The sequence below is a fragment of the Cyprinus carpio genome, chromosome B2, assembly GCF_018340385.1.
Source record: "Cyprinus carpio isolate SPL01 chromosome B2, ASM1834038v1, whole genome shotgun sequence".
NCBI lineage: Eukaryota > Metazoa > Chordata > Actinopteri > Cypriniformes > Cyprinidae > Cyprinus > Cyprinus carpio.
In genome coordinates this window covers 13,400,478-13,416,761 of record NC_056598.1, presented here as the reverse complement: position 1 = coordinate 13,416,761, position 16,284 = coordinate 13,400,478, and the positions used below count along the sequence as shown (strand labels likewise).

General features: G+C 38.1%; 1 protein-coding gene across 2 annotated transcripts in view; it reads right to left on the bottom strand.

Annotated features, from left to right (window-relative positions):
- Positions 1-16,284, bottom strand: part of LOC109059857 (thymocyte selection-associated high mobility group box protein TOX-like) — a 59,365-nt gene that overhangs the window by 29,052 nt on the left and 14,029 nt on the right. For both annotated transcript variants that reach the window (XM_042718128.1, XM_042718127.1), the window contains exon 2: positions 1,202-1,267. In XM_042718128.1, the coding sequence (XP_042574062.1) occupies positions 1,202-1,267 (66 nt within the window). The remainder of the gene's footprint in view (positions 1-1,201; positions 1,268-16,284) is intronic.

Here is a 16,284-nt window from a genome sequence, read left to right as displayed (position 1 = left end):
TACTTATGTCAAACCAAAAGACACGAGATGTTTTGAGCAGGCTGCCAAACCATATGGACAGTTTTTTTCTTAAAAAGTGTTTCATTATTAAATTTACTTTTGCAAATGAAATAATTATTCATAACACTTTTTTAACTTGAAATAAGAAAAACATACGTGAGATGGGGAGGGAGGGGGTTGTTTTAGAGTGGGAGCTATTGCACATTACACTCTACATGTCTTACATTAAAGGCCAAATTCTGTGATCCACAAACAGATTGAATTCAGCGCTTTCATTGTGTTTACTGCATCAAGGCACTTTGCAGAAAAGTTGTTTTTAACCTTGAGTAATATTTCAGCATCCCACTGTGTATAGCGTTCGAAGTTTGAAATGTCAAAATGTAGCTCGCTTAAATTTCATGGAATGCAAGCACATAGTTCAGATCAATGCGTCTATAAAAACAGGCCAAACCCAAACAGCTCTTGACAAAAACAGGAAGGAAATGTTTTAATAGAGTAGCAACATCACATATAGCCTGCTGCAGGCTGATAAAACTAGCAGGGAAAAATACTGCGGGAAAAATTTCTAGTTACAATTTTGTACATGCACACATAATCAGTCTGTCTAAGGTGCATCAGGCCACTTGTCACATGGCAGGTGTCCTGTGGGCCGCTAATTAACCTGTAGCCTTAATTTATTAGCCAAACATGTAAAAGGACACCTAAGACAACCTGCTCTCCTCAAGAAGGCATGTTCACCCTTGACCTTAATGCACCCAACTGCATGCTTTAGTTTAAAAATTTAATCAAGCTGTTTTTGCTTTTTATAGCTTGAGTCACTGATGAAACAGCCTTTTATCTTTGTTGTTCGAACAAGCACAAGTATGCTGAAATAAACTTCCCTCAGTGAGTAACACCCGTAACTAGAGGAGCATTGCTCAGAAATGCTGCAGTCTGCCTTTTATAGACCCATGGCCTTGTTTGCAGTCCGCACTGTGTGTAGTTTTTAATGAAAGTGTAAATGAAGGAAATGAAAGCCTGCGACAATATGCATTAAAGCTTAATTTCATTAAGCTGAGACAAAGCTTTAAATGCTTTGTTTACATGTTATAATAGCCCCTGATTATGGTGGCGACTGATAGCGGCTCTAATTTGCGATGCGCCGGCTTAAATTTGTTTAATTACGACTTAAAACAAAAGGAATGAGCAGTAATTAACCCACCTGGTTCCCTGGCACAAAGTCCTGGCTGGGCTCTGGCATACTCATGAACATGTTTTCACTGTCGTACTGCAAACAGACAGAAAGAGGGGAAAAAACAATAAATAAACAGTCAGAAATGTTCACTCGACACACAATACAAGCCACAGAACGAGACAGAGATGCAGAACATGTGGTTGGTATTTCTGTGCAGTGCTTTCTTCCCAAAACGCAGGGCTCAGAGACAATTAGTCTTTGAAGTCCCTGCTGTATCAGATGGAGATGTCAGTGATTTGATGTAATTAGTACACTGGTAATTAAAGTTGCTGGTTGAGGGGGATGAATGAATGCTTTCATGTGCGCAGTGGAATAAAACAGAGGGAGTCGAGTGAGTTTGACAAGCCCACACAAGGATAGACCTGAGACTGTAGGACAGGCCCAGGTGTCCCACCCCAGATAGAAAAGCACAGAAACCTGTTAACTGAATTTATTTTACCATCAACAGACCATTCTATCAGTATGAAATGTACACATTGTGCTCACAGTACTGGCTGACAATTACATAAAAATTTTTAGACTCTTAAGAAAAAAGGTACAAAACTGTCACTGGGGTGGTACAATAAGCTACAAAATCTAAATCTCTGTACCTTATTTACCCCAAATGGTATATTTTAGTACTTTAAATACTAGTAGTTGACCCTGGACCACAAAACCAGCCATAAGTAGCACAGGTATATTTGAATGCAAAAGCCAACAATACATTGTATGGGTCAAAATTATAGATTTTTCTTTCATGCCAAAAATCATTAGGATAGTAAGTAAAGATCATGTTCCATGAAGATATTTTGTAAATTTCCAACCATAAATCTATCAAAACTTAATTTTTGATTAGTAATATGCATTGCTTAAAACTTCCTTTGGACAAATTTAAAGGCGATTTTCTCAATATTTTGATTTTTTTTGCACCCTCAGATTCCAGATTTTCAAATAGTTGTATCTCGGCCAAATATTGTCCTATCCTAACAAACCATACATAAATGGGAAGCTTATTTATTATATGTGTATAAATCTCAGTTTCAAAAAAATTGACCCTTATGACCCTTTTTGTGGTCCAGGGTCACAGTTGTACTTTTAATGGACTAAAATGTACTTTTAAAGTGTACACATTAGTACCTTTTGAAAGTGTATTACCGCAGTGGCAGTTTTGTACCTTTTTTCGGAGAACGAAAGATTTTATCATTGGCTAACCACAATCAGGGTGTCATTTTCTATACCACTAGCAGCACCAAAAAGACTTGTTATTTTTGTAGATCTGATGCTGCTGCTGGCACAGAAAACACCTACATGCTTCACCTTTGCAGTCAACATGGAATAAAAAATGGACAATATTTACTTGATTAATTAATCTCCCTGGTCTTATTGTGCATGATTTATTGGTGTATGTGTTTCCAAACAAAAGAAAATGTGTCAATGTTTTCATTATTTATTTTCTAAATATCACATTTGTTTAGTACTTACTTTATTTAGTAAAACTTAAAAATATCAATCTAACAATAATATAATATAATTAATAATGTATAATTAAATATATTTACTGTACATATTCGACATATTCAATATAAATTTAACAAAATGCTCCACTTCTGAAACAACTTTTTGCCTTTTTGCCTTCCAGCAATCTGGCTCTATTGTGGCATGTAACCTGCATGTAAATTAATTCCAGATTAATAAAATCAAGCCTTATAATTTGCTATTGTTTGAATTTTTTTTCTTTTTAGCAATCAATTCCCATTGGATAAAATGTTGCACATGGTATTTCATGTTGACTTTAAAATTCTTCTTGAGTTTTAATAAGAAACGTTTATAAAAACCATAACTATTAATCCATCTACTCGACCAACATGATAAACAGATATCAATCAGATCAGAACCAATGTGTCTTTTACAGTAAACCTGCAGCTTGTGCATTCACCTGCTGAAGATGCTCAAAACAGCTTCAGCTGAGTCAGTGCAGGTTAACAGTGTGATGAAGGAGAATGAGCCTGTGACCCAGCTGTGCAGCGCACCTGGGAAATTACAGCAGCACACACTGGCTGCCAGCTACAGTCCACTCAGCCACACACACACACACACACACACACACACACAGATTCTGCTGACACGCCTGCCTGACAAATACCCAACAATTTACATCTGCTCCACTTTCTTAAAAACCCATGAAAAATGACTGATTAATATCAAAAGCAGAAATCAGATATATTTTAAGTTGGCTGTGAGGGAATGGCTTTTTCAGCAATCGGTCCTTGACAGGGTTGTCATTAACACACATCCATGACACATATTTTAGTGTTACGAAAGAATGAGAGAGGGTGTCACGAACGAGAAGAGACCGAGTGAGAGAGGAAACTCGTGGCTGACGCCTGACACTGGCTAAATGTTTGTATTTCTGTTCATCCGAGCAGCACATCTCATTTCATTATGCCTGCTCGAGATAATTCTATGGAAATGAAATGGCAATAATCCTAATGAAAGCCTATCACATTGCGACCTTTTAAGTGTGCGAGTTGATGGGCCGATCTGATTGGTTTTTGCACCCGGATGACAGTTAATTTCATGCTAGCTTATTGATTGTGATTAATGTGATCAGGCTGATCTAAGATGTGGCTATTCTTAAACTATGAAATGTGCTGTTTTCTGAAACACCACTACAACCTAGTCATAAGCCTCTATTCATAACAAGGAGAAAATGTTGAAAAATGTTGAAAAAGCATATCATTTTTCAGCTATGCTGCAGTTATTGGTTTTAGACCGAACAAGTCCCACCTTCTAAATTAAAGAGCCAAATGCCAGTTGAAATCCCATAGAAAGAGTCACTGTGCTTTGCACTGCATACGCATACTGGCAGGACCAACCTGAAATATGCTTTTTGAGCATAAAAAATAACATTCATGGGACAGTTCGTGTTAGATTTTATAAGCAGTTTTTGAGATTTCAGTATGTCCAGTAAAATATAAAATACAGTAAAAATACAGGTATAGTTACTTTTGGTATTGCATAAACTATGCATTATTTTTTCAATGCATTATGGAATTGCATTCTCCAAGCAGTGATACAAGCAGTGTTTTCTTAGATTTGGGCCTACAAAAAAAATTTAAACTTTATTTTTTAGATTAATCTTGATGTCATGTAGCGTCTTGAAATGCTGCCTAAGTAGGGAGCTCACTAGGTTTTAGAACAGAACCAACATCTCGCAGCATTAGAACAAGAAAACAATAATCTTTGACAGTAAATACAACACAGCAAAACTGCTTGTGTCTGGTTCTACTCTTGGTTATGCTGATTAATAAAAATTAATTCCTCATCTCAACACCACTGTCTCCCACTCACATGGCAGCCAGTTATTTATAACAGAAGGTTCGAGATGCAGCCGTTCACACCATATCCATTTTTACAAAGATCCCTCTCTAGATTCTCACTGTGGTGACCTTTCACATGTCTCTCTCAGTGTCCATGCACTGTCCTATCTGCTTAGCTCTTACCCTCTATCAGACACTATTTGCATATGAATGTGCCAGTGGAAAGTGTGAGGTGGCCTTTGCTGAAAAAGTGAAACCTCAGAGCTAAACCCATCAAACTGACACCAAATCCATCTAGCAACAGTTGGCCAACACCCTCCCTCACCTACACGTCGAACGCGCTTTCGGAGCAAACCCCGGAAAATGTGCGAACTCCATTTCACGAGCTGTACAGGCCAATTGTGACTGAGGTTTTCCTTGATTCGTGTGAACTTGGGTTTCTCAATCTTGTGGCAAGCTGGGAGCCATTTTGAGTCACTGTAGCTTTTCTTTCAGAGCCTGAGGTGCCATTACATGACCAATAAAACCACAGCCAGTGTAGATTGCTTTTCTAAAATCTGACAGCTCGACTGCATATGCTACTTACACATAGTATTGCATTATTAGCAAAAAACGCCACAAGAGTCCATCATCTAACTACAAGGCCGCAGGCATCAGCAGCATCCTAAAATAAACAACAGTTTTAGTATGAAAAGCAAGAAAGTATCTGTGCAAGCAGGTCAACAAATGACTACAATGTGCGTTCAGCAGCTGCCGCGCTGATGCAAATGAGCTATCAAATAACAAAAACAACAAAAACAAAACAGGGCCTAATGGCTGCGGGACTGTAAATCGATCCCTTCCACACTCCGCCCCGAGCGTCTGGCAGCTTCATAGGAAGCTTAGGTAAAAGAAATTGATCCCAACTGACATGACCACATGCTAACAAATTCCTCATTATGATTAATAGGAAGTGTTCCTCAGGGGGAGGAGGGTAATGACATGCTAGTGTTCTCCCAGAATAATATTAGAAAGTCTGTGGCAACACTTATTAGCTCTGTAATTAAACTGTTCATCCTTAAATGACTCCCCTGGTTCAGAACGACGAGGCCTACGGGCCAAAGTGTGTGTGTGGGGAATGAACTGTGGCCAGGGATGTGTTCATTCGCTAATGCCAGTATTTATCTTACAAGGGGTTTTCTGTTAATTTATACTAATTAGTGTCACTGGAGGGTCTCTGTGTCGACGGTCGATCAGAACGAGGTGTTTAAGAGAGCTGTGTTTGATACAGATCTGACTCTAGCTTCAAAATTTTCTCAATCAATTAACGTGTGTGAATTAGGCCTAACCGATCACAAGGGAGAACGTAGGCATTTTACGAGGTGTCGATTTCACACAAATTAATATGATGTGAATCGTACAAAAACATACAATTTTAAGGAAGGATGAAGGTCCACCCCAAGCCACACTTAATCATGTGGAGTAAGAAGATTGAGTAGAAACATACAAATGAGATTGTACGAATTCTAGGGGTGTAAGAAAATATCGATACATGCGAGTATCGCCATATTTTGTTTGGCGATACTGTATCGATTCTCAAAAACGGATCTCTGAACTTAAACAATGACAGGAAATACTAGCATTAGGGCACGCAATTAATGTTTAATTTTTGTGTTTATATGGTTGTATTGGAGTAGTGGAGGATTGTAATAGTTCCCGTTTCGGTGTACAAAGCTGAAGTGTTGCATTATTTGGGCTTTTGTAGTGATGTCCGCCACGGGACCGCGGTGTGGGTGGCACCTCAGTTCCGCCACTTGCCGCGTCCTGTGTGAAGAGCCTTGGCCCGCCACACCTCACGCAACATATACATTTAACTAAAGGATCCTGCAAGCACTTTAATTTTTTCCCCTTTACTCGTACTGCACAAAGAGTGGTTCAATAACGCTGAATGTTACAGGGAGTGATTATTGCAAATGCAGATCCCAGTGTGTTCTGGTTAAACAATTTTTATTTATTTTTTGCTAAGGTTTGCATTTGTTGGTGTGTTCTTAATGACAGCTTTCCTAAAAATATATCCTATTCCTAAAATAAGAAATATCCCAATATATCGCCTTGCTTACAGTATCACAATATATCACAACATATCGTATCACAACCCCTGTATCGTGATACGTATCGTATCACCAGATTCTTGCCAATGAATTCATACTAATTAACCACCAATTTGCCAAAATGTAACATAGTAATGAATTAACCCTTCGCAGGGAGTTTGATTGGCAGGCGATCTGACCAACCATAACGTTGAATCTGCCATTTTTGTCCAACAAACAAACAAGACCGGATAGTAGACTAACGGTAGTGGATTTGAACATTAAAAATGGTGTCATATTGACATCTTTCGGCAGTTGAAACAAGATACATTCAGATGTTCATTCATGTGTAACTCTGACACCTTTTTTTCCTTTTCACACTAATTTACAGACTTTCGATTAATAAAGCATAATTATTTATACAATTAGTAGAAAAATATCATGTTATGACTTCAAAACAATATTAATATGCTGGGAGATTTGAAAACTGATGCTTTTGAACATTCACATCGCACATATCCAGCTTCATATCTGTGGGTTTTCATAGACGGTAGGTTTGTTTGGTAGCTCACAGAGTATGGAGACAGACTTGAGAGGTGAGGAGCTCCGGTTCAAATCCTGTGAAACCACAGTTTGACAAAACAGTTCAAATCTGCATATAAGGAAGTTGAAATGGCACGGTTGCATCAACAAATGTGTTTTTATATCAGTTTTGCATTTGTTAACACTATAAGGTAGGTTTAGGGTTGGGTTTGGTGTAGGGCATATTTCCAACACGATAGAGCATTAACTGTAAGCGACAGTTCCGGGATATTTGAATTCTGAACCGCGCAATACGTACGTGAAGCAACGTAATAAAAACACAGCAATACGTTCCAACTGTATATCAATGTAAAACGGTGCCAGGGTTCACGTATTGAACCCGTGTTTTAGCTCCACTACGTGGACATTTCTCTTTGAAACTGTGGCGAAACGTGCAGTAAGGTACGTAAAAACGGTGTTGCACAAAAATTAGATAGAGGTACATATTTTTATGATACCAGGTAGTTAATTGGGCTGTTTCAGAATTAATGCAAGGTTGGAAATCTCATTCAGAACTGGTTTAAATGTTTAAAAAATACCAGAACTAAGTGCCAGAACTTTAGTGGTTCTTCTGTTAGTGAACAGGTCACAGTACTACAATACTCAACTGGTGTATCTCAATCAGCTCCATAGCTCTTGAATCAATATCTAAATATAACCAAGACTTGGTAAAGGACTTGGCAGCCCTTAAAATGGCTGACTTCTTAGTGTGTACTAGGATTACTGAACTAAGGAGCTGATTGAGACTGCACCGTTACTGAATCTACAAAAAAAAATTATGCTTAAGTTATGCTTTGGCTGAGCTGAATTGAATAATAATAATGCAAAATAATACAATGATGAATGTCAAGGTGGCCCAAATGAATTTAATTTAATAAATGTCAAAATGGCTCAAATGAATCACAAACTCAAAATGACTCATCAAAAACTAAACCAAGAACTGTTACTACCGTTTATGTACCTATGAGACTTAATTCATTTGTGCACCGTTTATTCATATGACAAAGTGTAGGTAAGAATACACTTTAAGTTTTGTATAAACGAAATGACAATGTAATTAGGATCAATTATCTGGCGCTTCCTCAATGGTATTAAGAAACCGGAATCATTAAGCGAAATCGGAACCATAATCGTTAAATCCTGAGATTCCCATCCGTAATCAAGAGAGTAATAGCTTTCAGCACCTGCAGTCTTAGAGCAGCTCGTATCAGTGCACTGCTCTCTGAGCTCTCCAGAGGTCAGCAGGATTTCTGCAGAGCCCCCCTGCCTGGCCTCATCATCCCACTGTGTACACAGATAAAATGGAAACGTTCTGGCTAAACCTATATAACCCCCACTCCCTAGCTCCCCCCTCCTCCTCCTCCTGACAAACTCCTTTTCCTGGCATACACTATTATATAAGAGTACCAGCTATTGAAGAGGAAGGTACCATGGCACTCTGCCAACCCCAAGCAGCTCTGAACAACTCTCTATTAAAATATATGGGGAACTTCTGTTCCTCTAATCTTAAGTGTTTGCCACTTAGCTGGGCCGGGACGGACTTCTGAAAGGTTCTGGGATGAAAACAAGCTGTGAAGCTGGGATGATGTTAAACCCTTATGTTTTATGTTAGGACCAGTCTGTGCCCTTGAGCGAAGCACTTGGCCACTCCAGCTAATTATATTGTACTGTATTCACAAAAAAAATCCTCAAACATCCATATTTGCCAGTGTGCCACTGTTTCTCCAAAACTAGAATTATGGGCTAAAATATAAACATGATACGCTATTGATTTATGCACGGCTACAATTTGAAAAACAGACACAAATGAAGGCCTTTCAGATCCCAGCAAAATCGGATTGCATTCGGTATGTTTCCACACTGCACATAATATAATAAAAGCTATGAAATGTTGCATTTGTTATATGTGCAAAATACATCTTCGGTGAGGATTTCTAAAATGAGCGTATTATGCAAAAGAAGATGCAAAGTTTATGCATGTGTGGAATTATAAAACGACTTCATTTTGAAAGCCCTAATGATGATAAAGGTCTTCCTGAAAAGTCATTCTGGCTGAAATGTGTGTAAAACTTCCAGCTATTAAAATCTGATTTTAAGGTGTTGAATTCCAACTTAAGTATCATAAATTTCACATTCGAGCCAATTTTATGTAACTCAAAGCTAATCTTTCTCACCATAAATGAACCCAATAAATCAAATGGTGAAGGAAATGCTCCCTCTCCCTCAACATGAGCCATAATTTTATGCAAATGTTATACAATAATCTGTATTCTATATCTGAGCATGGTAATGAGATTGGTTGCTCTACATTATTCATATTGTACAGATCCAATATAAACAGATATCATAAGAAGGGGGAAGGGAGCCGAGGAAAGACACATGATGCCACAGACATATTGGTGACAACATATTACAAACAAAGGATGTTTCAAGGCCTTTTTGGTGAAGCTACACAGATTGTCGTGCATTTCCTGTGGAACCGGAGGCTGATGGCACTCTCTTGTTTCAATACTATTCTCTCTGCTCTAGAAGGACCCAATCAAAATGGCCGCCGTTCAGGAAGAAAGGTAATGAGATATGAGTGCAATCGAACGCTTTGCGCCGAACATAATCATGCAACTTGCATGCAATCAATGAGCCCCACATCATCTCTTGTGATTGCCTGTTGTACAGACTTGGCTAATGTTTCACCATAGACGCGGCATACTTTTCACCGCCATGCATCACGTTTGACTTCTACGACTTTGTAAATGGCAAGAATATAAAATGATCCAAGAGACAAATAAGAAAAGAGGAGCCAATTGAATATATTTGTTGAACAGTGGGGCCATTATTTTGATGTTTATAGCTCTTGGCAGATCTTGTAGATTTCTTTTTATTGGATGCTGTATATTGACCCCTTTGTCAAATTGGCTTTATGCATTTGTTTCTCTGGCACTGGATGATATGTCTAGAAGTGACATCTCTCCTGCTCAGTGATACATACTGTAATCAAATAGAACGAATCCTATTTCTGGCGTTGCACCTGTGCTCAGACTTTATTGCTGTGCTGTACTCATCATTTCATGTGACGCAGATGTGAATGGCATCATGTTTTTTTGTCCACAATTGTTTTAGTGCGGTACAGCTTTCAGTCATTAAAAGCAGTTGTTTGGCAGGAATGCGGAATAGGCCTTGATTGTAGGTACGACAGTTTTTCTGCATTGTCTGAAAGTAAGGAACCATTTTTGCTGCACCGACTAGGACATTTTAAGTGTGTGTGAGTGTGTGTGTGTGTGTCTCTCTCTCAGATGTCCAGATGTGAATCAGAGCTTTTTTTCGCGAGACTGAAACCAATTTCATTCCTCATCAGTTTCTTATGGAAGGTCAGAGTATGGGAAAATCAAACTGCGAATGTGTATTCTTTCCACACCCTGTGGTTTAAATGCACTCACTACTCAGCACCATGCTCATTTTCGTCCCCTTTTATGTTGTACTCAGAGCTGCTGGAATATATGGGCCCCCTAAAATATCTATTATAAAACCTCTTGAACTGACAGAAATGGATATAATGCATTTTTCAGTGCTAATGTACTTCTTAAATGTGAAATACTTCACGGCTGTGTTTTATCTCCAGCTTTATTTTGAACATCTAAAATGTTCAGATGAAGTGTTTTATTAAAATTATAAATAAATAATTAATTGAAAAACTGATTCTTTTTTTTTTTGTTCTGGACAAACTGCAAGAAATTAATATTTCTGTTATATTTTGGACAAACTGCAATCCAGGTAAATGTGAAATAAGAAAAAAAAAAAAGAAAAAAGATTGAGTAACACAAAAACCAATTTTTGGCTAACCAAATTTTCTTTTTTTTTTTTTTTTTTTTTTTTTTGAGATTTTATACAAAACACTAAGTTTGTTTAAAAACAGGCAGGGCAGAGAAAAATGCAAATGTATAAGAAAAAGTGATCCTTTTGTTTTGAGCCCAGTCATGGTCATAGCATATATAGGTTTTTTTTTTTTTTTCTATGCAAAAAAAAAAAGAAATGCTCTTTCCCCACCCATTTTCAAAACATTCATGAGATGATATATTATATAAATACATTTTTTCTCCATCTGTATATGCATGACTGCATAAGAGACTGTTGGCAGATTGAGGGAAATAATTAATCCCGTCATCTTGTTATCAGGAACTCCTTATCAACTCGAAGGTACATCTGGCCTTTCAAACCTTCTGCCGACCTCCCTATGTCAACATGTGTGGACCCTTAAAAGCAGCAGTATGTCAGGTAATAAAATATATTCCTCTGCCTTCTTGCAAGATGCTAATGCTGTCTTGGAGACGTGCCAGAAATGCTCTCCGTTTCATTTCTGATCAGCAGATGCTCGAGTGACGAATAGTATCAACATCCAAATGTACACCTTTGGTTTCCCCAGTGTAATTAGTCACCGGTGAAACTTCACTTTCTAAACATGTCAACGTTTATAAAACACAGAGGGAGCAAGAAAAGTGTGAGCATAATGGCACGCAGCACAGAGGAGGACGTATGGGCGAAAAGGAGAGGTTTCCTTGTGGTTTCATTTCAGCTGAAATCTAAAGGTCAAACACTGTTACTAAAAGCAGTAGTTCTGCGCGAGGCACGCACTCAAATGCTTCCCGTGTGGAAAATTACAGCTTATTCCCCAGATATGAGTACATTATGATTTATTTTATATTAAAATAAAGAAATAAAAAATTACTTGATATGAGCCGCTGTCGATAGCAACCACTTCTCAGAGTGGAGCACGCAGGGGTTTGTTGTCAAACCAAATTACACACATTCTTTCCATGGATAAACCGAAGCCTGAATAATAAGCAGCCACAAAAGTGGGTCAGGGTCGTCATGGAGAGAAATAGAGGCAAAGGGAGAGAGAGGGAGAGAGAGAGAGAGAGAGAGAGAGAGAGAGAGAGAAGGGGGGGTGTTTCTCTCTTTGCTCCCTAGCATTCAATATCAAGAGTGGCAGTCATCTTTGACTTCAAATCATTCCTCTGATGAATAACCTTTGTCTGTACTGCATTATGGCACAAAGTGATTTCTTTTTCCAACACCCCCCCTCCTCAAAATGGCAATTTTCTGAGAGCCTGAAGCTGAACTGAAAGCATCTTCATTCGTGTTCCACCACTGTAATTTATTACAGTGAGCTAGAGTGACTTTCATGACTACCTATAGAGGCACTCTGATATAAGGCCCAGAGATGAGGATGAAGTATAAATCACTGCCTGGCTCTTATTGAATTGGTACGATTTCATGTCGAGCCGAGAAACCATGTTGGGCTTTTCCCCCGCGCTTTGCCTCCAAGCCATCGTGCCGATTTATTTCTGAATACTGTACATCACGACGTAATGCACGTATTCATTTCTATCAGTTGATTGGTGAAAGCCCCACGCTGAGAACTAAACCAGCCTCCTATGTTACAATTATCTTCACAATGGGCTGACTTAGATATGCGAAGAATGGCAGTTTGTGTTAGGGGGAATAACACGATGACGCAGCTCTCCCGTCGCAGTCCGGTCTGTAAAGAGACAGCCGAGCTTCAGGGAAACATTTTGACTTTATTGGTGTAATGACTCATGAATGATGACATATTGCTTTTCTCTTTTTCTCCTGGCCGTGTTGTTGGCGTAAATCGCTTTATCGGTTCCTGCGGCTCGTGGTTTTTGGTCACTGGTGTCGGCGCAATTAGCTTAAATTAAACCATTAGCCAACTTTAATGTCTGTTTCCCCTAACCGAGTCCTTAGATATGCTTCAACACTGACTGAATCTCATCTAAAACAGAGCTGACCTGAAAAAAGACGAGGGATAAAAATGATTAAGTTTCAGAGTGAGCAGCCAATGGCTTGTTAAATATCCTTTCAGTGTGAGACAAAATTACAGTGTATCATAATTTACTGCCTCAGGAATCCCGATGGAGGTAAATGAAGGCATATTTCACTGGAGACCAATAGATGGTGACATGACCACTTAATTGCTTTATTTTACGATTGGTTGAGGGGAAAATTTGGTTTGATAAGGCTGTTTGAACAAGTGTTTTCCAGCTCCGAAAGCCCAAAGACAACATTTATTCTCCTGGTTTGTCTTGTGTCTGTTTCGTTTCTGTATTTTGATAAATGGTGCAGATTTTGGTGCAGCTGTGCGGGGTCAACGGTGTTTAACTCGTGTGGGAGAGTGTTTAAGTGTATCTGCTCACTTGAGGATGTTTGCAGCTGAAAGGTAGGTCACTTTATTATTATCTCAACAGGAGTGGGGTGTGAGTGTGTGTGAGTGGTGTGTGTGTATGTATGTGTGTGCGTGTGCTACTTTTGGTGTCTGGGATACAGTCCGACATATGTCTACACCAATGTCCCACAATGCACTTCAACCACAGAACAGCTAGTTGAAGACATGAAACCTTCCGAATGACAGGGTGACCCTTTACAAACAACCACATGAGACCACTGTCACCAGCACAGCGTTACACAACACATTCACAGTGTTGTAGCGCAACTTCCTCACCACTATATTGACAATATATACGCATAATTGATCATGTAGGTCAAACTTAAAAAATGTTCACTGAATTAGATACAAAATATCAAACCAGGCTCTAGTTCATTATGTTAACAATACACATGTTCCACAGAGTTTTTTGTCATTTTAAACAATACAGTATATCTATTGTTTCAGATTTTAAACCTCATTTTGTGACTAAGTATTTATTTAGTTAGTTAAATTAAAAACCACTTGTTGTGATATTTCGTTTACAATGTAAATACTTTTATACATTTTTACCTGTCTAAATATTTTGGGGGGCCTTTATACATGTTACCATTCAAAGGTTTGGGGTCAAAATAATTTTTTTAATGTTTTTGAAAATTTCCATTATAATATATTTATAAATTATAATTTATTCCTGTGATGCAAAGCAGAATTTTCAGTATCATTACTCCAGTCTTCTGTTACATTATCCTTCAGAAATCATTCTAATATGATTTGCTGCTCAAGAAACATTTATTATTTTTATCAGTGTTGAAAACTCTTTACTGATTCATCTTTTTGTGGTAACCGTGATACTTTAGGATTATTTGATGAACAGAAAATAAATAAACATATTATTTAACTTTTGATCATATCTACACATTTTTAATTGTGACTTAAGTGCCCAAATCTTGTTTGTGGTCACTACATATATGCAGTATATCACTAGTACTACCTTAAAATGTGTCATATTTCAAATTTTTTATTGTTGAATTCACCACATCAACATTTGAACAGGCAAATGTCTGATGTGCTCCAGTGCTGGCAGCCGGTCCCTGAGCCCATGAGAGAAGAGCATGAGTAATTTATGTAGGGTAGTGTTTCTGAGACAAGGACCCTTGAGAAATCTAATCACTCTCAACAGACTCAAAGAATTTGTCCTAGTGCATCAAGAAAATGGACACAACCCCCACCCCAGAACTCTCTGGCCATCCTTGTTGCAGGGAGGTAAGCTACACTAAAACACGCTAATCAGTTTTGCCAAGAAATGTCATGACCCCAAAAATGTCCCCCAAAAATGTCAACAGGTGCGACGCACTGAAAGGATTAACATTTTTCTGCCTGTATCTTTATACAGAGGGAGGAAAAGAGACAACAAGAAGCAAGAGCCAGGATGACCTGGGTGGACGGCTGCCAGCAGCCAGCTGAAAGGGCTGCAATTTCAGCTATTGTGCAGGAAAAAAACTGTGCCAATTTCTATTACATGAAATTGAATTTAACCTCCAATGCGATTAATTCAGATGCTGGGTCGTTTTTTTCTTACCTCATGGCTGAATGCCATGCACAGTGGCTTATTAAAATATGAATCCGCCTTCTTTTCAATTAGGAAGTGCCCTCGTCACACCTGATTGACATGGAGAAGGTAGCTCAACTATTAAACAGCTATTTTTATCAACTGCAAGAGCTAGTAAATGAAAATTTAATGAACTCTGCTATTTACATTCATTTAAGTCCACCTTACAGTTGTAATCAATAGCAGAGCTCTTGCCATCTGGTGAAAACACGGAAAGCCACAAAGAGAGTTGTGTTCAGTCATGTTCCTGCTAATTTGCAAAACACCAAAGACAATTAAGCGGAATATCTGGGAAAATCAATCCACTAATCCATCATTTAACCTGACACCATGTTGACAGAGGGGCGACGTGCAGCTCGTTGCGGGCACTGATAGCAAATCAAAAGGGCCATGTTCTTTACGACAGGCCCCTGCTCGAATCTCCCACAGAAACTTACGTATTTAGGGGGAAAAGGCGACAACCTTTGAGCAGGCTACTCCGCTTGACAAAAGCTCCCAGCAGGAGCCGAACGAACTCACACATCAGGCTCTGTATCTGAACGCAGTACAATGGGCCACTGTGTTCTCATCCTCAGCTCAGCTTCAGCCAACAGCACAGCAGTGCTTCACATCGCCAGCACTGCCCGGCCTATTACCAGCGAACGGGAATGCTATCAGCACTGGACATACATAGGGAAAAAAATCCCAAGCATCCCCTCCACATTTGTTCCATTCAGTCTGTGACTCAGGCTTTGAATTCACACCACTGCACTATTGCATTATGTGTGTGTGTCAATAAAGCAATAAGCCACAAAAGAAAAGTGTGTTCCAGCGATTTTACCAGGACTGACAGGTAGAGATTGAGTTTTTACCATCACCACCTAATAATAATAATAATAATAATAATAACAGATTGGTATTTAATATATTATCTGAATATGAATTACTATCATTGTTATTATAATCAATGTCAATAATAATAAAAGATTGATATTTATAATATATTATTTTAATATAATTTTTATTATAATTGACATTGATAACAATAATGTATATTCATATAATATATTCAATATTAATCAGTATTGTCATTATTATTAGTAGTAGTAGTACAAATAATAATTATAATGATTATAGATTGAAATGAAATATGTATTTTGAATATAAATTATTATTGTTATCAATCAGTAATAATAATAATAATAGATTGATATTTATAATATATTCATTGAATATAAATTATTATTGTAATTGACATCAATAACATTAATATATATTCATATAATTTGTTA